This window comes from Pan troglodytes, chromosome 5 (assembly GCF_028858775.2).
Source record: "Pan troglodytes isolate AG18354 chromosome 5, NHGRI_mPanTro3-v2.0_pri, whole genome shotgun sequence".
Lineage (NCBI taxonomy): Eukaryota > Metazoa > Chordata > Mammalia > Primates > Hominidae > Pan > Pan troglodytes.
In genome coordinates, this window is record NC_072403.2 from 99,268,006 (window position 1) to 99,294,447 (window position 26,442).

The 26,442-nt window shown below is 39.2% G+C and overlaps 1 protein-coding gene across 1 annotated transcript; it reads right to left on the minus strand.

Moving 5' to 3' along the window:
* Nucleotides 1–12,864: 12,864 nt before the first annotated feature.
* GJB7 (gap junction protein beta 7) lies at nucleotides 12,865–20,697 on the minus strand. Its single transcript, XM_001153611.7, has 2 exons — nucleotides 20,614–20,697; nucleotides 12,865–13,646 (listed from the first exon to the last, which is right to left on the minus strand). The coding sequence occupies exon 2, from the start codon at nucleotides 13,617–13,619 to the stop codon at nucleotides 12,948–12,950; it is 672 nt and encodes a 223-aa protein (XP_001153611.3). The 5' UTR covers nucleotides 13,620–13,646; nucleotides 20,614–20,697; the 3' UTR covers nucleotides 12,865–12,947.
* Nucleotides 20,698–26,442: the final 5,745 nt, after the last annotated feature.

Here is a 26,442-nt window from a genome sequence, read left to right on the forward strand (position 1 = left end):
TTTGTGTTTTTAGTAGAGACGGGGTTTCTCCATGTTGGTCAGACTGGTCTCGAACTCCCAACCTCAGGTGATCTGCCGACCTTGGCCTCCCGAAGTGCTGGGATTACAGGTGTGAGCCACCATGCCCAGCCCAATCATCTCTTTGGGTAGTCATTTCTTTGGGCAGTGTTTTGTAGTTCTCTTTGTAGCGATCTTTCACCTCCCTGGTTAGCTGTATTCATAGGTACTGTATTATTTTTGTGGCAGTTGTGAATGGGATTGTGTCCTGATTTGGCTTTCGGCTTGACTGTTGTTGATGTATAGTAATGCTAGTGACTCTTCTCCATTGTTTTATATACTGAGAGTATGCTGAAGTTGTTTATCAGCTTAAGGAGCTTTTAGGCCTGGACTATGGAGTTTTCTAGATATAGGATCATGTCTGCAAACAGGAATAGTTTGACTTCCTCTCTTCCTGTTTGGATGCCCTTTATTTCTTTCTCTTGCCTGATTGCTCTGGCTAGGACTTCTAATACTGTGTTGAACAGGAGTGGTGAGAGAGGAGATCCTTCTCTCGTGCCAGTTTTCAAGTGGAATGCTTCCGGCCTTTGACCATTGAGTATGATGTTGGCTGTGGGTTTATCATAAATGGTTCTTATTATTTTGAGGTATGTTCCTCCAGTGCCTAGTTTATTGAGAGTTTTTAACATGAAAGTGGTGTTGAATTTTATCAAAAGCGTTTTCTGCATCTGTTGAGATAATCGTGGTTTTTGCATTTAGTTCTGTTTATGTGATCAATCACATTTTTGGTTTTCATATGTTGAACCAACCTTGCATCCCATGGTTAAACCTAATTAGTGATCAGTACTTTATGTGAGACTCTGAAACTGAAGTTCTGGATTTTAAATTACTTGAGGGCAAGTGGTCTGTCTTATCTCCAAAGCATTTAGCTCAGGATCTGGGGCATAGTTAGCATTTATTACATTTTATTGGAACTGAAGGGAGAAGCAAAATCAGTCTTTAGATCTAATATACAAGTCTGAGAGTTAGCCATTTTTAACCTTAGTTTGAGGAAAGAAAGGACAGCATGCCCAGAAAGCCCATGGAAAAAGATAGCCAAGGCGAAAATCATGAGGAACACCAACATATAGTAGGCAGAAGAGACCAGCAAAGATGACTTGGGAAGGAAGAGTCAGGTAAGAACTAGGAAAGGGAGTGAGTGTACAGAGCATTATGGAAGCCAGAAGAGGGAGAATGATGAAGTGTCAATGGTCATGCCAAATGCCATTGAGAGATAATTAAGAGTAAGATAAAGACTACTAGAATTAACTGTTGGTGGTCATTGATCGTTAGAGAAGTTTTAAAGAATGCCAAATACTGTTTATTTTCTAGTTTAATTGAATGAGCTAAGGAAGTGAAAGCAGGTAGTTGTTACTTAGGTAGGTAGGTAAGTCGTGGATGGAACCTGGTCCAAGAACACAGGTTGGGAGTATTAACATTACAAAGTAGGAAGGATACCTCTTAGACTAAGTCTGTTAAGTAGAAATGTTGAGCTCCTTGTCAGGAAGGAAAGAAACAACATTACCACTCAACAGCAAGCCTTAGGAAAGTAGAAAATGAAGTTTTGAATGGTGAAAATTTGAAACAAAAGATAGGAGGAAGAGCTGAGTAGGGGATATGGAAGGATTACCAATCAGCTAATAAATGCTGTTTGTTTCTCACATTCAACGCCCAGGTGATTTAGGAAAGCATAATATTTTAGTAGCACCCTCTGCATGATTCCATGGTATACCTGATAGTGTTCCCCAGTTGGATGAAAGAAGGAGGTGGTTGTGTAGTCCTGGTAGAAGTAATATGTTGATGAGTTGAGTCTGGATAGGGAAGGAAACAGCCAAGAGGACACATGAAAAGGGAGTGGTCAAGGAACTGGAGGTCTTAATGGTGACAAAGAGGGTATAGTGGGAATAAGGCTAAAAATGAGGTATGGAAGACTGGGACATTGAAATTTATGATTTTAGGAGTAGTACAGTTCACAGTGTCTGGAAATGGCCGTACAATTAGATTCCTGAATTCGATGTAGATTAACTTTGGTCCATTTTATTGGATGGACTGTACGCAGAAGATGCCCTTAGTAGAAACCAGTGTGAGAAGTGCTGAAGTCCTAAATTTGCTTTAGCAGGGCCAGGCCTGGTGGATCATCCCTGTAATTCCAGTGACTTGGGAGGCTGAGGTGGGATAATCGCTTGAGCCCAGGGGTTCAAGGCTGCAGTGGATTATGATCCCAGGGTAGGTGGCAGAATGAGACCCTGTCTCAAATAAAAAATAATTGATAAGGAGTGTACCTACAGGCTGTGTGGTACACGTAAGGAGTTTGGGAAAGCAGCTTCTTGAGAGTATTGTCTTGGGAGATCCATGTTCAGTTAAGATGAAATTGCCGTATATAAGTCTGCAGCAGTAAAGAACAAGAGTTCTAGAGAGAATAGAGGGAACCCTAGGGAACATAATTAACAATATTGGCAGGCATATTTGGGGGAAGTCAGAGAAGAAGAATTGGAATAGTAGGAATGGGAGGATAGGTAATAGGAAGATTTTGGGTTTTAGTGGCCAAAAGAAAAGATAAACTTTATAATTCTTCAAGTCCAAGGAATCTGGTCTGTCTGGCCTGCCTAGGCCCTGTGCATCGGATCTGCTAGTGATAGTTAACATTTGTTGACTGCTACTATTTGCTAGGCACTGCACCAAGAACTTTTCTTGTATTTCTGCTTATTCTTACACTAACTCTAAGAGTTAAGTGCTGTTATCCCTATTTTAAGATGAGGAAATTGAGTAATATGAGGAAAGGCTACAGGTCTTACCTAAGGATTACACAGATAGTATGTGGCAGAGCTGAGAGTCGAAACCAGGCAAACAGTCCAGAGCTTAGCCAAATGAGATAATAGGTTGCTTAGTATTTTTAGCTGGAAGGTTCCATAAAAATTATCCTAGTATCAGAAAAGAATGTTCTCTAGGTGATTACGAAGCAGTGTTAGGAGCTGATTAGTAAGTGATTTTCGTTTTTTAAGACCCACAGTATATGTATTATATATATATCATGTATATTATATATATGTCATATATATAATATATATATCATATATTCTATATATAATAGAAATTTACTTATTTGAAAATTTCAAAACCATCCTTAATAATTTATTTACTAATATATATGTGTGCATGTATATATATATGTATACCTATTCACCTTTGCTTATGGTTTAATTAACATTGGTTCCAAAGGAAAAAAAAGAAACTTCTGGAGCCATGAAGGAGGTGGCTGTGTTGATGAAGGTAGGGAGCACAGAACAAAGGGGCTGTCTACAAGAGGTCTGCACTGCAGTGTGTACTCTTAAACCAGAGAAGCCAAGAGAGAAATGGAAATGAGAAGCAATTGTGCAGGAATTTAATGGACTCTGACTAGAGTAGAATTCTCTAGTCAGTGTGTATTGGGAGGGTTATAATAGAAACTTGTAGTCAGAGGTTTTGTTTGCTACCAGGTTCTTTTTGTTTCCCAGAATAGCTATGAACATGGCAAAAGAATGTTCACTGTGCAAGCTGCACTTACACTGTCTTTAGTGCTACCACCCACAGGTCTCCTGGATCCTCCTCTTTCCCTGCGTAAGTTGGAGAAAAGAAGTGGACATGATGATGATGGCCCTCATGTCCCTAGGTCCCTCTGTAGCAGTGAGGTGTTCAAGAAGCCACTGGGCTTTTGAGGACACAAGTGTGTTTCAAACTATTCAGGAGCAGATCACACCGGGCAGTTCTTCACTGGAGATGTCTGTGAGTCATCCTCTCAAGAGGAATGCCCCCTTCTTGCCAAGTCAGATTTGCTTCTTTTATACGGAGGCTTTAAGATGTTTTCTTTTTTTGTTTCTTGTTTTGAGACGGAGTCTTGCTCTGTCACCCAGGCTGGAGTGCGGTGGCGCTATCTCGGCTTACTGCAAATTCCACCTCCCGAGTTCACACCATTCTCCTGCCTCAGCCTCCCGAGTAGCTGGGACTACAGGTGCCTGCCACCACGCCTGGCTAATTTTTTGTATTTTTAGTAGAGACGTGGTTTCACCATGTTAGCCAGGATGGTCTCAATCTGACCTCGTGATCCGCCCACCTCGGCCTCCCAAAGTGTTGGGATTACAGGCCTGAGCCACCGCACCCGGCCGCCTTTAAGATGTTAACCAACTCCTTGACACTTAAGATTTGGATGGGAGAAGGATATACAGAGAATCAGTCTTGTTTATGTTTTTTCAGTACACTTTTACATTATCCGAATACTTAAGTCATTCTTGGCAATCCTTGTTTGCTACTTCCAACCCTATTAAAACTGATCAGCTCATTAGATTTACTTATTTGAAGATTTTAAAACCTCAGCTGCAGCATTACAAAATTTTCTGTCAAGCATGTATACTCTTAAAGGAGAATTTCTAATCAAGTATGGCAGTTGGGTGTTCATTTATGCAGTTTAAAATTTGATCCTCACAACCACCCCTGCCCCATAAGAAGAGGGAAATTAGCAACCCCATTTTATAAAGACAGTGACATGGGAAAATTTAAAGACTTTTAACAGCAAACCTATGAAATAGGTCTCTGGCCCCTAGTTCAGAATGTTCTCCATTGTCCTGGCTGATGAGTGTATTGCCATTTATTTCAAGGCAGAAGAATGAAGCTTGAGATTGTCAGAAATATATAGGGAAAGTTTTTAGGTTTTCATTGTAAATACAGGAAGTAGTGCAATACACTTCTCATTTCAGTAAATAAGGCAAAATTAGAAGTTATGTCATACATTAATGTCTTCAGTTTAAAAAGTCTTATCACTATAAAATGAGAAACAAGTAATTCTAGTTTATTTCAACAAAATCTTGAGGACCATATGAAAGAGAACATCTGCTCTGCCAGAAGTGAAAAGACCAGAAACCTAGAATGCTCTGATCATGATGTGCCCTTAGCAGCACAAAATAGAGGCTGGTTGGTTCTGTGTAATCCTTGAGCTTTAGGTGTGTGTTGTTCGGACTGCCTTTCTCTAAGCTGATATCCCTGACAGAGAAAAACCGAATTTTGATTTTAAAACTATAATCTGGAACCCAGCATTCCTGTGGCCTAGCTACATTTTTTTTTTCTTTTTCTTTTTACTGACCAAGCTATAACCTCTAGGCAGCTTTCCTCGGAAATACAACATTGAAGCAAAGGGCAGACATGCTCTCTTAGAGTTTTCAAGTCTCATACACAGAATTGGGCCCTCAGTTACAAAGTGCCGAGCTCAAAGATCCTGGAAGAGAAGCTTGGGAAGCCCAAGGCTGAGGACTGGCTGTAGATAGAACAATAGGTAATATTTAATAAACAATCATGTGTCAGCAACTGTTCTGAGCTCTTTGTATGGCAATTCATTTCTCATAACTAAGAAAGGAATTAGCTACCACTGGAGGTAACTCAGTCTTATTTGTGTTATCACCATCTGACTATTCCAAGGGACCAGTGTGTTCTTGCTGAGTCAGGTTAACAATCCTAGATACTGCTTGAAGGAAAATTTATATAGTAGTCAATAGCGTGTGTGTGTGTGTGTGTATGTACACACTATATACACACACCTTCAACAAAGCAAACATTGTGGTAGATTTTATAATCCTGTCAGGGTAGTGAGAAAGACCATGTCACCATTTGGCAAAATTTACATTCAAATCCTGTTACTACCTTGCTTTCTCTTCTTTATCAGAGGCCATATTCATATTGGCTTCATCAAAAAAGTTACATACACTCCTTTTCAGCAAACGTGTGTGCATAATCGATAAATATTCAGATGTTCTTTGAGCACTTTTCTCAGAATATTTTTTTTAGGTGATTTGCTTCACTTGTAGCTGGAGTTGGGTCTGGAGTGAAATTGGAAGTACAGTAACTTAACATGGCTGCATATGAAGTAAGTTTAAAAGTGGAGGTGTGTGATGAGTCTATAAAGCTTGTCAGTTTCATAGGCTAACTTAACATACATGTTGCTTAGTTACTGAATTGCACAGGATTAAGAGGCCACAAGATGGCAAACTAACACTGGAAAGGAGTATGTACAGTTAAGGTCTGAAAATTGAACCAGAAATTACCTTCCCATTTTTTATTTATATTTTAAAGGGGACATGGGCTAATATGTGGTAGTCATTTATATTTTGGGGTACTTAAACAGTTATTAAAGTACAGTTTTTTTTTATTGGGAGATGACTACGACACTTTAGCTATTGGTCCATTTTAGGATTAATAGACCAGCCTTCATAATGGAAAAAGGCTAAAGCCATCATGTTTTGATTATACATATTTAGTTATCTAATAAGCTTTAAAGAAAAGTAACGGTCATTACGTGGATATGCCAGTATTCCAAAGATCTTTGAAAAAATGTTTTACAGGAAATTTCTGGAAGACTGAATTTGGAGTTTTAAAAAAACTGAATTCTTGCTCAGTCACTTCAGGTAACTGGGCAAGTCACTGTATCATTCTAGGTTGTAGTCTGATTCATAAGTATTTTGAAGATTTTTTCCAATTCCAGAATATTGTGATTTTTTTTACTTCATACAACACAGTTATGCTGAAAAATTCAGAAATATGTTCATTGTTTTTGAGCAATTACTGTGGGTTAACCCCTGAAGGTAAAATGATGAAGGACATAGTTCTTGCCTGCATTCAAAATGCTCACCATTTAGAGGGGGGGATACAAATGTGTAAGCAAATAACATAGAGATAAGTGATATGATAAAGCCATGTATTGTTAATTACAACACTTAACATTTTAAAATAATCTCTACATGCCGTGCTTTGCATGAGTCATATAATCTGTACAGTGGCCCTGTGAGATATGTATTATCACTTATCCCCATTTTATATCACATTTTGCTCTCTGACAGAAATATTTGATCCAAGCCTTACAATTTCTCAAGGTGGAGAAAAGAATTAAATCACACAAAATATTAAGTACCTCACAGGTACTAACTATAATGCCATGATTTTAAAGAACATAAATCATATTATAACCAGTTCTTTGGGACTACCTAAATTGTCTGTTGTAATGAGCTGCCCTGTCATACGTGAAATTTGTTTCTTAAAGATGATTCTGTTCATCAGAGATCTTTCTGTGGACTCAGGTTTAGATACAGCCAATACAAAGTCTTATTTTGCCATTGTCCAATATTTAGTTACTAGAAACATGGGATCTTGAAGAGTTTAAAAGAAATTTGGAGGTCATCTAGCTGTACCTTCTATATAATCCGGAAATATTATTGAACATCTTATTCAATGTTAGGGAATCTCACTTTATTGGGCAACCATTTCATTGAGGCAGTTCAAATTAATAAAACTTTCCAATTATTAGGTAAAAAAGAAAAATCTTTTTCTCTGATTTTCAGCCATTGGTCCTGGTTCTGCAACTTTGAAACACAAAATAAGTTGTCTTTGAAGCATTGGGAAAACAATTCACTACAGTCTGGACACACACCTTTGTTAATACAGGTATAAATGAGCTCAAAAAAGTCTCATACTACACTTTGCTCATGTTAAGGTGGTGGACAGCTAAAATTCCAAGAAATTCATGTCGTGAACTAATATCATCTTGGTCTCATACTAAAATCTTAAATATTGGTGCAGAATGATTGCTTGTTCCATTTCACCTGACTTAAATTCTGAACAAAATTAACCCTGCTGAGATTTTTTATGTTTCAATTTTAAATGTTTCAATTCAATTTTTTAAATGTTTCAATTTTTAAATGTTTCAAATACTAGGCATTTCTTTTGTCTTCAGTTGATATAGGCATGCCTTCTGTGTCTTCATCCTAGTCACTAATGTGAGTGTACTCTGGAACTGTTTGGAGCAGTAAGTAAAAGAAATTAACGAGTCAGTGATTTATATCAGGTAGGAGTTAAGTTGCCTCTCACATAACAACAAGCAGACAGTAGAAAAATAGACAGTTCGAGGCTGATAAGGCAATTTCATAGTGGCATCAGTGTCCCAGAAGCCTGCCTATCTTCTTCAGAAGGTCTCACATCCATCTTCAGAGTCACCTCATGGCAGAAAGATGTTGCCGGCAACATTAAGCTATGATGTTTCAGGCAGGAAGGGGTGGGGGCAGGAAAAAGATGCGTGCAAACTAGGTCAGCACACTTTTTAAGCAACTTTCCCCAAAGCACCTTGTTGCTTTGACAAGAAGATAGTCACACAGCTACCTCTACATGCAGAGGAGACTTTAAAATACACCTTTTTAGCTGGGCACATTGACATCCCCAACAAAATCTGGGTTAAGTGGAGAGGGAAGAGGAACACAACATTTTTTTCCAAGAAACGTTGAGCTGCTAAGTGCAGGGACCTAACCTGTGGGGATATAGGGATATAAAGAGATGAATAAGACAAAGTCCTTGACCATAATCACAGTCATTAATTTTTAATATCAAATTAATGTAATTAGGAACAATCTTCTCTAAGAGAATTGGTTTATCGGGTTTGCTTATCTTCCACAGAAAGTCAAATCTCAAGTTACTGCACTTTTCTTTGAGATAAATATGAATGAAAACTCTTGGCTAACCTAGTGATTAATACCTCTTTTAATCACGGGATTACTGATCATCTATTTAGTTAACATTTTTATACCAAGAATGTGGTAGTTGTACTGCTTAATATTTGTCTGCTCTGGCCCCAATCCACAGCACAGAGTTTATTAGTGACCTTTTACAAAAGAAGAGGAATCAAGTCCACTTTTTCAATGTCCTGTTTTTGATTCATCCCCAATTCTACACAACAGCCATTCTCTCTCTTTACTCTGATAGGAGGCATTAATATCTGAAGGTTTTTTAAGATAAAGTATTAACAAATTACATATTTCCTCTGAACATTTTTCCTTTTTAATAGAAAAAAATTAAAAATTCTTTGTAGCTGGAGCAGGATTTGATACTTCACCTTTAAATAGATGGGAATATAGACCTATGTCAGTAACATCCAGAACTCATTTTACTTTGCTTTCAAACAATATTTGGGAAGATTGTAGTATTTTTAAAAGATAAGTATCTCAGTTGTTTATTAGACTGTCTAACACTGTGGAAACAAGATGGGTCTGCAGAAAATTCTCAGAGCTCCTTACGGTCACCAATATCTTTTACAGCCAAAGGAAGATTTGCTTTGTGAAAAAAGGCCCAATTTATATTAGAGAAAGCACTTCTGGCAGGTCTTTCCTAGAACACCTTCCTTGGGCTTTTGTCATAAAAATTCAATTGAATTCTGACATGTTTTGCCTCTACGTGCTCCACCACTGCTTCTTTCTTTCCTCATTAGTTTTTTTGTTTTGTTTAATACAGGGTCTTGTCCAGGCGTGGTGGCTCAGGCCTGTAATGCCAGCACTTTGGGAGGCTGAGGCGGGTGGATCACCTGAGGTCAGGAGTTCGTGACCAGCCTGGCCAACATGGCAAACCCCGTCTCTACTAAAAATACAAAAGTTAGCCGGGTATGTTGGTGGGCACCTATAATCCTGGCTACTCGGGAGGCTGAGGCAGGAGAATTGCTTGAACCTGGGAGACGGAGGTTGCAGTGAGCTGAGATCATGCCACTGCACTTCACTCTGGGGGACAGAGCAAGACTACATTTCGAAAAAAAAAAAAAAAAAAAGACGGGGTCTTGCTCTGTCACCCAGGCTGGATGCAGTGGCGCGATCATAGCCCACCTCAAGTTTGAATTCCTAAGCTCAAGGGATCCTCCTGCCTTGGCCTCCCGAAGTTCTGGAAATACAGTCATGAGCCACTGCACTTGCCCTCTAATCAGTCTTTTAAAGAGCTATGAAGTGCTCCTCACTTTTGTGCTCTGTGCAGTGTTAAATATACAAACAAAATAAACTAGGAATAAATCGACATCAGTGTTTAAGAAAAGTGTTACATGTATGTGATGGGATATGAGCTAGAATAAGGAGAGGCAGGGCACTATAGGCTTTTAAATTATTAAAATTTTGTATTATACAGGAAAGAAAGTTATGAAGAAGGTGGCTTTATTGGGACTCTCAGTTACAAGACACAGAAATCCAACTTGAACCAGCTTAAGCAAAAAGGAATTTATCTTTCATGTAACTAACCACAGAAAGGTTAGGGGTAGAGCCAGGCTCAGGGACAATGGGATTGAGGAGTTCAAACATCCTCAAGTCTTTGCCTTTTTCCCTCTCCTCTCTCATCTTCACAGTCTTTTTTCTAGATTGGCTTCATTCCATTGGGAAGACTGGAACCACAGCCACTTAGAGCTCTGGGCATTCTTTTGTACAAGTGCTTGAAAACATTTCCTGCCAGCTCTAATGAGAACTCCTGTGGCCAGGAACAAGGTCTGTAACTAGAAAGAGTATGGGACAAGTACAGAGCAGTCAGAATAATCACTGCAAGCTGGGAGTGGCTTAAATGAAATTAGGGAGACCTCTGTTTAGTGATCTGGGAAGACCTATGGTTGATTGTTCAGTCTGCCTGTACTAGTTGCATGTCCCTGAAGAAAAGTGACTGCTTTTTCCTCATCTCCAAGATTACTGTCTGCTCTATGGACACCAGAAGGTTTTGGAGTAGAACAGTTGAGGTGGGCCAGTGAGACCAGGACACAGGTTTAAGATACTTCACCCTCCATGAGCCTTAACAGAAGTGGACATTTTCTTGAGCAGGAATTATGCATTAAATCTTGGGATGTACATAGCACAGTGTCTTGCTCCCAGGTGCTCAATCAATATTAATTTACCAATAAGAGAAACAATATGGTACAAATTAACTGCCAATTTCTCTCAATCAAATACTTTGGGTCCTCACTGACCCCAAGAAAGCCATCAGAATTTTCTCATAGGAAACTCACTTTGTAAATTAAGGCACTACCAGCAAGACTCAAGGAACGAAAATCACTCACCTTCCTATTTAAACATCTTCAGTGCCATTGCCCTTGCTCACATTACCTTTCAGTTTCTTCCATACAAAGTGGAAATGCAAAGAATATATGGCCAAGCAGTTGGACTTTTTTGCTTAGGCAGAACTTGCCATAACTGATATGAAGAGGATGAGCTCCCCCAAAACATTTTTGGCATCAAACTCTTCCTCAGACTGACAAAGCCCCTTATTTCCATTCCAGTTCTGCATTCTGAAACCCTGTTTTCTAGATTCTGTGCTGTGATCAGGGTCTCAAAAACCTTAAATTTTTTTTAACCACCTATTATTGTCACACATACACACACAAAATTCATGATTACCTGCATTCATGCAGGCTAGATGTTTTCATATTCAATGATAAAGTACATGTTTGTAAGCTGAAGTCCAGCAGTGATCTGTGGTATAAATTGAAGAAAGGGGTAAACCACAAATTTCACCTCTCTGTTGTCTAGAACACAGTCTTTAAGATAGAAATAATGACCACTGCTGCTGACATGGTCTGTAGACCACGTAATGACCCAAATAACCTTCATTGCGCATGACTTGTAATGAGATTATATTCTAAAGAGGGCAAGGTATGGAAGACATAATTGGTTTTTGTTAAAATTACATTTCTATGCCCTGATTTTCTGTTAAATTCTCGAGGGAGAAGAATAATTTCTTAGCCAAGCAGTGTTGCAAATCCTGTTCTAAAGTTGTCAGAATATGTTTTATTTCACATAGTAATCATACCCACTGCAGTCTAGCAAAGATACCAATGACAGCCAAAGAGCATTGTGAAATACCCTTATTTTTATTCTGAAGAAATGTACATATGTTATAGTACTAAATCCAAAGAGAACATATCTGTGAATTGCTAGGAAAATATAGAAAAGTAAAGAAAGTTCTAGTCTTCGAAACAAGTGATAAACTTTTAAAACATTTTTGCACCACTGTAACAACATAGTACACATTTTACTATCTGTCCTAGAGGGAGATACTAGTAAATTATAGGCGAACTATGACTTACAGTATAGTACATAGTGAATTCCTGATTATGAAAGGTTCAACAATATGAATATTTACAAAGTATTTCAATGTTCTTTTGGTTAAATAGAAGTCTTAAGTAATTATCAAGTGGGCACATTCTTTTTCTGTGGCCTCCACTTCCTATCAATGTGTTGCCTTCTGGGGGACCTGCCTTCCTTTCTGACTCTAGAGTGACCCTTTCGGATGTCTGCTGGTTCAGGCTTAAGTGGGATACCTCCCAGTAATATTTCTACTTGATTTGGAGACCACTGAAATGATAGCTTTCCTCCCTCTCCTCTAATCCACTTATATCCAAGGATCCCTGAATCGGCAAGAGGCCTGGGCTCTGTGGCCTTTTCCCTAGGCGGGACCTTCCTGTTGAATGTTCCTCTGTGTGTCCCCAGCTGGCTGCTATCCTATCCCACAGTTTTTCCCTACAGAGATTGAGTAGGACAGGGAGTGGGGCCTTGGCTGCCACTTTGGAAAGATTGCCAGTTCCTTCATTTCAGCTCGGAGGCCATCACATTTGCCTAAAGTGTCACTTTTTATATTTTCCAGTTCATTGTGCACCAATTGTAATGAGATAGTTAGAAAAAACAGAAAACTGACACAGGGTTTCTTTTTTTTTTTTTTTTTCCTGAAAAATCTAAGCTCTTAAAAGAATCCTGTTAGATTTCTTCAGACTAATTTGCAATTACCTATTCTAAAACAACTAATGTTATCCACATACTGGAGAACCCTACAACAAAACAATGAGACCTCTATCTAGAGCTCATAACTGAAAGCATATTGACAATGTAAAAAAATTCCTCCCAAATGATACTAAGGCTGATGTGCTTTGTCTTCCAACTCAGCTTAGGCCTTGCTGAGGAGGGATGCAGGTTTTCTTTGTTTAACCCTCTTATGTGTCACAGAGTAGCTTTGCTTCAGGTAGAGGGAGTGTGTTTATGGCCAAGTGTGAATGATGATTCTGGAGTAGGGGAGGGGTCCCTCTCCTACCACATTCAGCACATCTGAGGCTGTGGCACTCACACACTGAGGACTTGAGGTTTTTTTAAATATTTTTGGAGACAGCACTTAATAAAGCACTTGAGAACCAAAAAACTCAGTTCAATGAAATTCAACACAATACACAAGCATGAGGTGATGACCAAGAAGAGGATGAAGATCGTCTTCTCAGTGGGTTTGGAGATGAAGCAGTCCACAGTGTTGGGACAAGGCTTCAAATCACACTTTATAAGGTAGGGAACACTAAAGCCATCATATAGCTTATAAAATAAAACAAGGAAGCCAATTTCAAAACCAGTTTTAACAATGAGGCTGATAAGATAAGCGTACCATAGGCCCCCATCCATTGTACCTGGGCTGACATAGAGTTTCTTTCTGTGCATTTTCTCTCTACCCTCATGATAGGCTACATGTAAAACCACCAGAAGTGAAGGTGTGGAGACCATGATCAGTTGTAAGGCCCAAAGTCTGACTTGGGAAATGGGGAAGAAGTCATCAAAACACACATTTTTGCAACCGGGCTGTCTACTGTTGCACTCAAACTCTTTCTGCTCATCTTTCCACACGTGCTCTGCTGCCACCATGTAGACCAGCAAACGGAAGACAAACACGACAGCCAGCCAAATCCATCCAATCCCAGTGGAGTATTTATTTACTCCACTCAGGAGATCTCTGAGGAACATCCAACTCATGACTTAGGCTCAAAAGAAGGCAAGACTCTGCAAAATAAGACAATTTCATCAGGATCCATTTATTTCTATTCTACAGATCGTTTCTACTATTTGAGGGATTATGTAAGATAAATTACAATTTCTGCATTATAACAACTCTGGTGGTTTAGGGCTCTCTAAGAATCCCGAAGGATATGCTGTCTTACATACAAGGAGATGATACAACTGGTCCATGGACATAATTAATCCCATGTCCACTTTAATTTGAGATTTGGTTGGTCATCTACCCCACCGCCCACTACCCCATTTTCAAACAATTCTGTGGTTGGCAAAATCTTTCTAGTTTATTGCTTCCCTCTAAAGATGGATGGGTCATGTTACTGATATGAAGAGAATTAGACATGAATATCAAGGTGATCCTGGTATCTTGAGATGTCCTTCACATACCAGATTGTTGACGCTATAGTCTCTACTCACTTTCTCTAATTCGTTAATGCCCTTCCCAGTCCTTAAGGTTTATTACCTGCCCCTGCTTCTTCTTGGTTCCCATATCCCATATCAGCAGCTCAGCTTGCCACCAATTTGATAATGAAAAGTGAAGCTCCCCAATACAAATTTCCTTAAACTCTGCTCCCTCACCCTCCAGACTGACATATTCATACCAAATTTACCTTCTTTACCCAGTTTGGAAAGAGAGTCTCCCTCTTCTTACCCCAAAATAATCATTCACGCTCTATATCCCATTCTTGACCTATCAGTTTTCTGTGTTTTGTATTCTGTGGTCTTCAATCTCCCCTGTCTCCTTTCTCTCAGTATACAAATATGCTTAAGTGTTGTCCATTTTTAGTGGGGGAGAGGGAGAATCTTCATAGCTTATCTTGTTGACAGTCTTTCTTCCTTTATTCCTCATTTCTACTTCCTCAACTGTTATTTACTCCTCAACTCATTGAGTCTAGTTTTTCTGCTCATCATTGTACTTAACGTTTATGCTAAAGTTAGCACTGTCATGCAACTGCCAAATCTTCTGGACACTGGGATTTTATGTAATTTTCCTGTGACATTTGACACTGTTGCCTGTGCTTGCATTCCTGAAACTTCTTCAGACTTGAGTTCTATACCACTCTACCCTCTCTTCTTGTTTCACGCCTCCTGATTCTTTCATCTTCGTTTTTGTTGTCCACCTCTTAGGAATTCTGTGCTTTGCTCTTTTCTTACTCTTTATGCTCTCCCTAGAAAATCTCACTCATCCCCATGGATTAGACTTCTGCTTTCACCTTTCTGACTCTCCCTAAACCTACATAGCTCCCTGCCTCATGATGATCATCTAAATGTCCCACAAGAATTCTGAACTTGATACATCTACAACTGAATTTACTCTTTTCCTTGCCCTTCAACTTCATTCTTATTGAATGGCATCACCAACACCCAAGCGCCTGTCAGAAATCTCATATTCTTCCTAGACTCCTCTCTCATGACCCTTTTTTAATTGCCCACAAAGTTCTTCAGATTCCTCCTAAATGCATCTCAAATCCATCTCCAGGTCACTGCTGAAATCTCTGTCACTCCTACAACTCTCATTAGGTTCTATTTCCAGTCTCATTATCTCCTTCCCTCCCCTTCTAGTACATCCACGATGCTATTTAATTCTCTTAAACTTCTTCGCATCTCTTGCTCTTTTCTCAATAAAAGCTAATAAGAATCTGAAGAGCCTTCTTTTTCATTTCAGTGACATTTTCTTTCTGGCACTGACTGCTTCCATCTTATCATTGAACTCCGTGGGATGGGCCTGATTCATTGTTTGTTGGGTCCATGATATGCTCAGAACTCTGTTCTGTGCTTTTGAGTTGATCTCTTAAAACCACTCTGAAAGGTGGTTTTTGTTTTTGTTTTTGTTTTGGCTTTGTTTGCCTTATGATGGTGGTGGTTTTGTTCTTGCAAATGAAAAGGCAGACTCAGAAATGAAGACACTTTCTCAAGGTCACAAAGTAAGATGCAGAGCAGGGCTCAAGTCTAATTTCCATTAACTGACAGCAAGGTTTCTCAACACTTGCACCATACACATTTTGGGCTGATTAATTCTTTGTTTCAGCAGCTGTCCTGTGCATTGTAGGAAGTTTAGTAGCATCTCTGGCTCCTAGCAGCTAGAAACCAGTAGCCAACCCTGTCCCCTACCATTTGTGACAACAAAAAATGTCTCCATATAGTTTCAAATGTCCCCTGGAGAGAGAAGACGAAATCTTCCCAGTTGAGAGCCACTGCTTTAACTTTCTACCATAACCAGTAGATATGGGCTAGAGCTCCAGGCCTGCCATGAATTTACTTTATAATTTCTCAGGTGAAAACTTTGCTTTTTCAGGTCCTGTTTCCTATAGTACAATAATTAATACTTCTTGTTTTCTGCATAGACTCAGCCAAAAGAGAATCATGGAAATGGTGGTGTGAGTGGAAACGGGGAGTTAAGAAAACTGAGATGTTCCAACAGCACACATGCTGGGAGCATAATACATGTTCTCTTACAGAGGAAGCAATATAGAGCAAGCCCACATTCCAGAGCCCTGAGAAGGCAAATGAAGGCTAAGAGGTATTTTCAGGGAAAACAAAGCTACATGTACACAATGCCCTATTCAGCAGGGAATAAATACTTCAATGTCCTTGGTTTTCAGAACACAAACAAAATTGTATTAAATAAAAAGGATTCTTAAGCCTACCGGAAAGGTTAATGTCTTTATGAATTATTAAAACAAAGCCCCAAAGATTAAAAAGGAAAAAATATGTTTCCCTATGACATGTATCATTGGGCGTTTGTCTGTATTACTCAAGAGGATATTTATGTAATCTTACTAAACATTTGAAAGTACCTTGTTGGGCATTTTAGAGGTAGGAGGAAGGTAAGAGACTGTGTTGCTAAAAGAAAGGCAACAAAAAAAAAGTGACTGATCTTTGAATATAATCAGAGGATGATGGCATCAAATGTCATAATTATGACTTTTATTTTATAAATGTCCATCCTATTTTTAAAAAAAATTTTTTTTTCAGATGGAGTGTTGCTCTGTTGCCCAGGCTAGAGTGCAGTGGTGCAATTTCAGCTCACTACAACCTCCGCCTCCCGGGTTCAAGCGATTCTCCTGCCTCAGCCTCCCAAGTAGCTGGGATTGCAGGTGCCCACCACAACGGCTGGCTAATTTTTGTATTTCTAGTAGAGACGGAGTTTCACCATATTGACTAGGCTGGTCTCGAATTCCTGACCTTGCAATCCGCCCACCTCAGCCTCCCAAAGTGCTGGGATTACAGGCATGAGCCACCGTGCCTGGCCCCTATTTTCAATTTTTTTGCTGATGGAAAGACAATGGCATTCTTATTCTTTACAATAAGAATATACAAAATTAAATCTGAAAAAAATAAACCTAATAAACACTATGAAATCAGAGACCTATCACTCTTTCATATGTATATATTTGGTTCTTGTAACAATTGGAGAAAGCTGTTTATAGAATAATGTTTACAAAGCAAGCCAATTAACGGACATCTGGAAGGTTACCATGTCGGAAAATCATATAGTGAATCCTTTTAAATCTTTCTTGCCTCTACATATATGTCAATGACTCCCAAATTATGTATCTCCAGTGCGGACCTCTCATCTCTGATACTTTCAGCTGCCTTCTTATCATCTCCAATAGGATGTCATCTCATAAACTTAAAATATTCAAAAGCGAAATCTTGCCAGTACTTTCTTCACTTTATGAAGCACCATCCAAAGCACTGATCCTTCTCAGTGTTCTCTGCTTCAGTAAACTGCACCACCATCCGCCCAAGTGTTGAAGCCAGAAACTTGGAAGTCATTCTTCATCCTTCTCTCTGCCTCAAACCCCACATCCAATCTACATTCAAGGCCAAAGTTTTTACCTTTGAAATACATACCAAAATTTTCACTCTTTTCATCTGCGCTTCCACCACTCTAATCCATGCCACCTTCATCTCCTGCCTGGAACACCATAATAGCTTCCTATCTGTCACTCTGTTTCTCATTCTTGCCCTCTCCAACCCATTATCCATTCAGATTAACTTTTAAAATGGAGACTGTATATTCTCATTTCTCTGCCCTACCATGGTTTTCTGTTGCATTGAGGGTAGGGGAAAAAAGGTCAAACACTTATCTGGACAACAATAGCCTGTGTAGTGGTGCCCATGCCTGCATCTCCAACCTTGTCTTGCACATCTCCAAAGGATACTGGATTCCAGACATGCTTTCCTTCTTTCAGTTTCTCCTTTAGACACTACATCCATTCTGTTCCTCCTTCCTGCAATACTCTGGTCCCCTTAACCTGAATCAGAGTGGCTTTCCCTGACCCCACTAATCTAAATTAGGTCTTCCTTGGTATTCTTGTTCATTATGTTGGCTTTTTTTCCCTCATGCCACTTATAAGTTGTAATCATATACTTGTTTTTGTGATTAATATCTGTACAGACCACATGTTCTTTAAGAGAAGGAACTAGAGTTGCCAGATGAAGCAAAAATGTAGAATGCACAGGAAATTTTGAATTTCAGATACTACACATAACAATTGATTCTCATTACGCCAATTTACCAAGCAAGCTTCTGAGTAATAATTTTTTTCATGCTGAAATTGTTTATGCTGTGCAAGGAAGTCCTCCTGAAATTAGATACAAGAGTTCCAGTTCCTGGAGATGCATTTTATAGATCAGGTCCCTGGGCTTGGCTCATGTGGATGAATCCCTTAGAATAGATTGAGTAAACAATGTGCCTGACTTTCTGATCTTTTGGAAATGAGTGCCAGTTCTGATTGTGGTGACACTGTTGAAACCCCTGTTGAGCAGCCCACTTGTTCTTCTCTTATTGCAGGATGAGCTTTGCCACACCAGCAACTTCTTGCCCAACACTGGAGGCTTTAACTTCCTGCGAGGTTCAGGCAATGTCAAGCTGGCCTCTGGGAGGAAGACAGGCAAGGCTACCTGCATAAATACTGTCCAAAAAGCCCTTGCACTGCTGGGAGCCAGAGAGCTGCTTCGTCATTCCCCAAAAGTGCTGGTTTGAAACTTGTGTTCGAGGAGCACTGGATTTCCAATTGCCTTGCAGACTGCCAGCGACACTCCCTGAAAAATCCTTCAGCCTTCATACACAGCTCCTTTCACCTCTTAGTAACAATAATGCTCATCCTTGGGCACTTGACCATTTATGCAGCATTTCACAGCATCTCATCCAATGCTTACCTCCATCCTCAGTAGTAAGCAGGATGTATGGTACAACCTTCATTTTAGTGATGGAAGAACTGAAAAACTCAAAGAGGTGGGATACTCATCCAACACTCCCAATAAGTCAGTAGCAAATCCAGCAGTAGAAGAACCCGAGTTCTGCCTGGCTAGTTTCTACTCTCCCCTGAGTGCTGGATTCTCTGGTACATTCATAACTCTGTTCTGCCTTGCACACAAATCATCTAACCCCTGAAGAAAAGCATTTCCTCCCAGGGGCATCTTTCCATCTCTGAGTCCTGTTGTGCCTGCTGACACTAGCAAACTCTCATTCCCCATCTGAATGAGGCATTTTTATTTTTGAAGATGGCCTATTTGGAAAATCCCTAAAACAGTGTTTCCCAAACCCAGGATCTGTGGCCCACTGAGGGTTTGTTGTTATATTCTTAAGTGTCTACAAGAAGTTTATATGTACGTTCATATTCCTAAGCTTTTAAAAAACAGAAAAGCAAAAAAGCTAAATGACCAGCTCATATTTAAGGACTGCCAGAGGATTTCAGCATTTCTGCACTCATATTTATGAGCATTCTGCAAACTACACAGCACTCAGGCCCAATCCAGTCCACCACCTGTTTTGTAAATAACACTTTTTGAGACTCAGCCACGCCTAAATGTTTACTGTTGTCGATGGCTGCTTTCATGCTAGAACTGCAGTGTGGAGTAGTTGCGACAGAGACAGTATGGCCCTCAAAACCTAAAATATTTACTATCTCGCCCTTTGCACAAAACATTTACATAGTACTTAAAATCATAATGGAACCAAGTACCAGAACTTTAATTATTTTAGCCTATGAGAAACAACACATAATGGGTATGCTCAAGAGAAAGCCAAATAAATGAAGCCACAATGGGTAGATGTACAGCAGGAATGAAGCCTGCTAGTAGTTTGATTGGAGACGAGTGGTAGACGACAAACAAGCCATTACCTGGCCCACAGAACAAGTGAGCCTAGCTTCAAAGAATCAGGCTTCTATAGTCAGTAGCTGGTTCTCTCAATGAGCAGTGATTTAGTTTCAGCAAGATGATGTCTTTTGTCTGTTAAACTTTAATTATTTTAATTGTACTCATTTTGTAATGTTCAATTTTTATTTTGTAAATATAGATGCATAAGAGCCATAAATCTACAAGTAGTTTTAGGTTTGATATATGTAAATAATTGTATATTTAAAAAAATATAAAAAACACTTCGACACTGGGAATCCATGAAATACTGAGTAGAAAGAACAGTACCCACATAGGCCAACACATGTGCATACACACCACTTGCAAGGTTTTTAAATTTCCTGTATAAGCATTGTCATTTTTAGAGAATCCCCTATTAAAAACAGTGCTAAAGTTGCCCTCCATCCACACAGAAAATGTCCCTGGAAGGTCCTGCACTGCTCCTCTGTTCCCCCTCGTCCTGCTCATTCACATCAGCCCTCACACTTTTTGCTCAGGCCTGGCATTCTTTCTTGGCTACACCCTCTGAAAGCTCTAGATTCAACCACACATTCCACATAGGCAACCTTACTTCGTGGCAGCTTATCCAGAAAGAGCACATGTGATGCGGCACAAAACTGAACGGCAGTATGATGAGGTTTGCAATAATTTGGATAACTTCTCTTACTGAAACTTTTTAAAAAGAAGTAATGACTACCCACTTACAAGAAATGCAATTTTCCCATTAAATAGACAAGACTACAAGAAATGCAATTTTCCCATTAAATAGACAAAACCTATCATAAGAGAAATAAGCTTAACTTACCTCTTTACACAGATGTGGAGATTAATAAGAGATCCAGTCAGTTACTCATTTGATTTAAAAAAGCATGAGTTGGTTATATTGTTTCCCTGAGAGCAAACTAGTGCTTTAAGCCCAGTGGTTTCCAAGGCAGTGTAAGCCAAACAGGTGTAACCTGATCATTTGTTTTGGCACATAACTTAGATGAGAATTCCTGGGTTTCTGCTGTTTTCAATATGTATTGAAAGAGAACTGAAACTGGAAAAAATCCAAAGTCGCTCATATACACACAGTTCATTGAATATTACTTTGTATAAAACCTTGCTATCATCTACACAAAGAAGCTGGAACAATGAGAATGTGTTTCATCTCTTTAAATGATTTTCCAACATTTTATCAAAAGCTACTTACCAAAATTCAATGAGCAAAATAACAATTTAAGTTAATTTATCTTTGATGAGCTTAATTTAACTTCACTTCATATGTCCTATTCTTGGAAATCCAGAAAGTAAAAGGGCATAGTTTTCATTTTCATATTTTTAATAAATGCAATGTATACTATTATAAAAAAAGCTAATAGTACAACAGTACAGAGAAAAGTAAAAATCACTTTCCCAACCCCAGAAATCATTGATAACAGACATTTTCTATGTATATAAAAAAACGAGAGAGAGAGAGGGAGTGATTTAAAGTACTTTATCCTTTTATGGAACCATTTCTAGGCATGAGATCATCTAAAATTAAAGATATGTAGAAATGAAAACAAAATTATTTCCTGCTAGAATGAGAATAGCTTAGGAAGAGAATTTTACAGTTGGAAATGTTTTAGATGGTATGAAATTTAACACCTTCATTCCTTCATTTTAGAGATGAGAAAACATAACCAGAGAGTGGCCTGCTTTAGGTCTCAGAGCCAGCATGAAAAGTATAGAAAGGAGCTAGAGATGAAACCCATGTCTCAGAGCTCTTTCCTTCACATTGTGATGTCCACATCCACAAACCATGTGAGTTTCAGCACAGGTTCTCTCTGGTTGCTCTTCATATTCGCAACCCTTGGTTATTCCATATATCCATATATGCAATCCAAAAATCCAAAGAAGAATGTAGTTTATTTTATTTTATTTTTTATTTTTTATTTTTTGAGACGGAGTCTCGCTCTGTTGCTAGGCTAGAGTGCAGTGGCGCGATCTTGGCTCACTGCAACCTCCCCTTCCCGGGTTCAAGCAATTCTCCTGACTCAGCTTCCCGAGTAGTGGGGACTACAGGCACGCGCCACCACGCCCAGCTAATTTTTTTATTTTTAGTAGAGACAGGGTTTCACCTGTTGACCAGGATGGTCTCCATCTCTTCACCTCGTGATCTGCCCGCCTCGGCCTCCCAAAGTGTTGGGATCACAGGCATGAGCCACCGCACCCAGCCTGCAGTTTATTTTTTTAATCATCAATTTATATTATTAGTTATGTTACTGGGCAATTACTGGATAAATTACCAGATAAATCCAATAAAGCAGATATTGCTTTGTTTTCTGGGTTTTTGTTTTGTTTTTGTTTTTGTTTTTTTTAACAGAGATCCCAGGATCCCAGAATATCGATCCAGTTCCCAGTTCCCAAAGGGTTACCATCGTGATAAGATCCCAAAGTCTTGTCTCTGGAATTGTTTGTCCCTTTCAGTTTCCACTCCTTTGTTTATTACTGGCACTCACCAGACTTTATCCATGACCTTAAAGCATCACCTGTTTGTGCTAAGACACCTTCTGCTAGCAGCAGCGGGGCTGAGGACGTTTGTTGTTGCCACAACCTTGAAGGTGACTGTACTGAAGCCCCAGGCACTGATGATTCAGAGGATCCCAGCCTTCTAAAAATGTCAGCACTAACCCAAACAAAGGTAGCATGCAAGAATCCAGTATGACAGAGGTGTAATTTTCCAGACAAAGATCCCTCCAGTATCTTGCAGTATCTCACACAGAAGCTGGAAGACGGAGAAATTACCAGGGGCTGGGGTTGATCAGAAGAGGTTCTATGGAGAGCAGGTTACAAGTTGGATCTTTATGGAAAGAGAGGCATTAACATGGGCATATTATGGACACAGTGCCTCTGCTACACTTTTGACAAAGGGATTTAATTCTTCCACCTCCATCTTTGGTTTGGGAGAAACAAATATAATAATGACCACAGAAAGAGTGGAGCATTGTAATAGAAAATAACACCATATTGAAGTCAAAAGGCTAAGGATAAAGCGAAATAAGAAAGGCAGAACTGGAGAAATGGGATGAATACTATAAGCCTCATTCTTCTCTGCCCCTTTTGGATTTCAATTTTAATAGCTGCCTCTTCAGTGTGAATATGTGACGCTGCAAGATAATCAGAAAGTGCACAGCCCAGAGCAGACAAAGGCAGTGTAAGCCAGAGCCTTTGAATGACTGGTGTGTCCCCCTCGATGAACCACACGAGGGTGGAGGCTGCAGGAAAACACATCTGAGTGATGACTCTATCAAGAAAGACCACAGAGTTGTGTTGAATGCAGATGCCCTACGAGAAGAACATGGTCAAGGTTCTAAGCATTAGCACCAGAGCTGGCTGCAGTGATGGAGGTATAAGCACTATTATGCATTGGGAACCATCACACATGTAGAACTGTGCTTTAAACTTGACCTTTATTTCTCAGCAGTATCCCTCCCAAGAGAAGCCAGGGGTTCTGGTCTTTTTTGCACTGGTTAGAGGCACTTGGAGCACTGTGTTTTGTTCTGGCCTGAATAGGGCCTTTGACAAACTCAAGTAGGTCTAAAAGACAGTGACCAGGGTGATGAGGACATCCCTAACTATGTCATAGAAAGAAGGATTGTAGCAACTTGAGATGTTTAGCCTGGAGAGGCAAGGTACGGGGGAGTTACTTATCAGAATTTTGTGTCATTTCTAATTCCAGGTTTGTTTGTTTTTTTCCCCACAATACATATCCATCCCATAGACTCCGAGTTGAAACAAACTGGGCTTGGAATCCTGGACTTATTTCTTACTTAACTTCATAGCCTTGCTCAAGATGCTTGACTTCTCTGAACTTCCATTTCCTTGTCTCAAAATGGGAAAAGCATTCCTTGCTTCACAGTGTTTTTATAATGGTTAAATGAAACAATAGCTGCTCAATAGATGACAGCTATCATTATCTTTGTAAGCAACACTGACTTTTGGTTGTATAATTTCCTGGCCAAAAAAAAATGGCATAAGAAATGAGAGAAGTATGCATAGATTTTGGGGAAAAAAACAACTACCTTTTGTACTGGGCAGCAAAACACTTGTGGGGAGGGCTGCCTCCACATCTCAGAACAACTACTTTTTGGTACAATTTGGAAACATAAGATACCTACATGAAGAAGGAAGTGCCTGGCAATTCTCAGTTATACCAGTAGTAGGAGATTATTTGTAGCATCTAGAGCAACTCCAGGAATGCAATAATCATTACTTAGTAATGATTGACATTTGTGACATCAAATCTGTCAAATGACAAGTGTTTTTGAGGTTTCCTGTTCAGGGAAGAATGGGGTGAAGGGCTCTGTGCCTTCGGCTGCTGCCTCTTCTGGTGCCATAGGTAGTTCATCCATCTTCTGCCTGATGTAGGAAAGAATGGAGGGGAAATACTCTGTGGGTACAGAATATCTGAGGGGCATAGAAATGGTCACATTTTAGCACCATTTCTATATCTGAAGTGAGTTTTCAACCTTTTTCAAATGAAAATGTGAGTCTTGATCTCTTGATTTTAATTACAGTTCATTGCTCCCTGGCAATCTAGTGGCATGAAGGACGTTGCCCCACACCATGGCTGACCGTCAGCAGAGCCACCGCTCTGGTCCCAGCCAGATACCCTGTCTCCTCCCAGAAATTGAAGGGCTCATATTTTCAATATTTGCACTTAAAGCATTAAATATGTTCTAAGCAATTTCCATGTCCAAGAAATGTTTTGAGATCTTATTTTTCCTAAGAAAGAGGAACTCACATATTACCTAACATCAATTTAGCTACCACTGCTTCAGACCTTTCAGGGTTTGACAGGGCTTTAAGTTGATGATGGCATGTGCCTCCAGCCCTAATTAGTTTTCTGGTTGTTGAGTCAACAAATGAAAAGCCATATTTCACTCTTCAGCGTTTTGTGGATCTTAAGAAAACAAGTGTGCAGTATCAGAAAACATTTAGAGCCAACTAATGTATTTGCTGTATATACAGTACAATAGTTACTATAGTCAGGTGACAGATAAATCTAGGATTTTATCTTGCTCCTTCCTTATTTGAATTTGCTTAAGAAAAACTGTGTGTGCACAGGGATGTTAATGCAGGTGTTGGGAAACAAACAACTGATCTCCACCAACTTTTGCCAAATAAACAATTCTTAACCACTTTCACACATACCCCCAAGAAGAATCCTATTTTAAGAGTTGAATTTTATACAGAGACATAAACACAGGCAATAGAATCCTATTCTAGAAAATTTATATAAATCCTTATACTTTAAGTGTACCCTGCAGATTAATATGTGAAACATAAATATGGACATAAGTAATGATCTCCCATCTAGAGTGATTGGAATAGACTCATTGCAACTATATCTTCATTATGTCCTCAGGAATTGTTGCCCTAATTATCTGGCAATAATGTGAAGGTATTGGGTAACAGCGTCTGACAGGTAATAGGTATTTAATGAATGTTAGTTCAATTTAAGGTTAAAGAGGAAAAGTATTAAATAATATTACAAGTGTATTGGACTGAAGACTTGGAGGGAAAGAGAGAAAGGATTTGGGGAATAACTATTACTCTTTTGTTCCTCCTCTTGGGAAGTCCTATTGATATGAGACTATTAGGGGAAGGGGGTTGATGTGGTACTGAATCTCTCCAAGATCGTATGTATGAATTTATATAAAGGGAAAAGACCTAGCCATCTTTTCTTGGTCTATGATTATTTCAGAGCCGACATTCTAAATTAGCCAACTCTTTGCAGGGGCTGGTCTTTAATAATATTTAAATACAAGGTAGATTTACCCTGAAGCCAATGAAGTTTAAGCTTCATGGCCCCTGTCAGGCCCTGGGAAGGGCCTGGGCAGTATGTTCTCATAGTAACATGTTTCTGTAAAATCTGCAAATACATTTTAACCATAATCAGTCAAAACAGCTGTCTCTTTCTACTGTAATTTTTCCTTCATTGCACTTCCCCTCCTGTTAGATAGAGTTGGAGTGGCCACAGGACCCAACGAAGGGTTTGGGTAAGCTAATTTGGGCTTAATTTTGATTTAGTGAGGTGTATTTATGTGGTTCACATTCAATCATATTTACAGTTAATTTATGGCTATGTGTTATGGTATAGGGGTAGCTTCCAAGAATCATACTACCTCCCACTGTGCTGACTCACCCAATGTTGTAACCAAAGGAGCAGAGATCAATGTCTCATTGCAATTTGGATGTGTCCAGTGATACCCAGCATCAAAAGAATGTGAGTTTGGAAGAGAAATATATCAAGGCAGATTTTAGTCTGTGGAAAAATCTTCCAAATATGGAGAAACTTAATGGAAGTTTTCCACAAATTGATCATTCCCAGTGTAAATATTATTAGTAAAAAGTAATCAGAAAAAAGAATACAAAATTAAAAATTGTTAATAATAAAAAGCACATTTTAAACAACTACAGTAGAGAAATGACTGAATTATCTTTGTTGATTCTCTAGAGAAAATTTAACCAAGTTACTGTCACATGAAAAGGCAATTGAATATACAGAAAATAAAAGCTCCTTAAGGAATTTAGTCTAGTAGATTATAGAAACATTTCTAGGCTTCCACAAATGATTACAGTGTCATGAGGCAGGAGCTTCTAGTAG

What these genes read in the sequence shown, in the direction of transcription:
- GJB7 (XM_001153611.7), bottom strand. Translation starts at nt 13,619, where the DNA reads ATGAGTTGGATGTTCCTCAGAGATCTCCTGAGTGGAGTAAATAAATAC.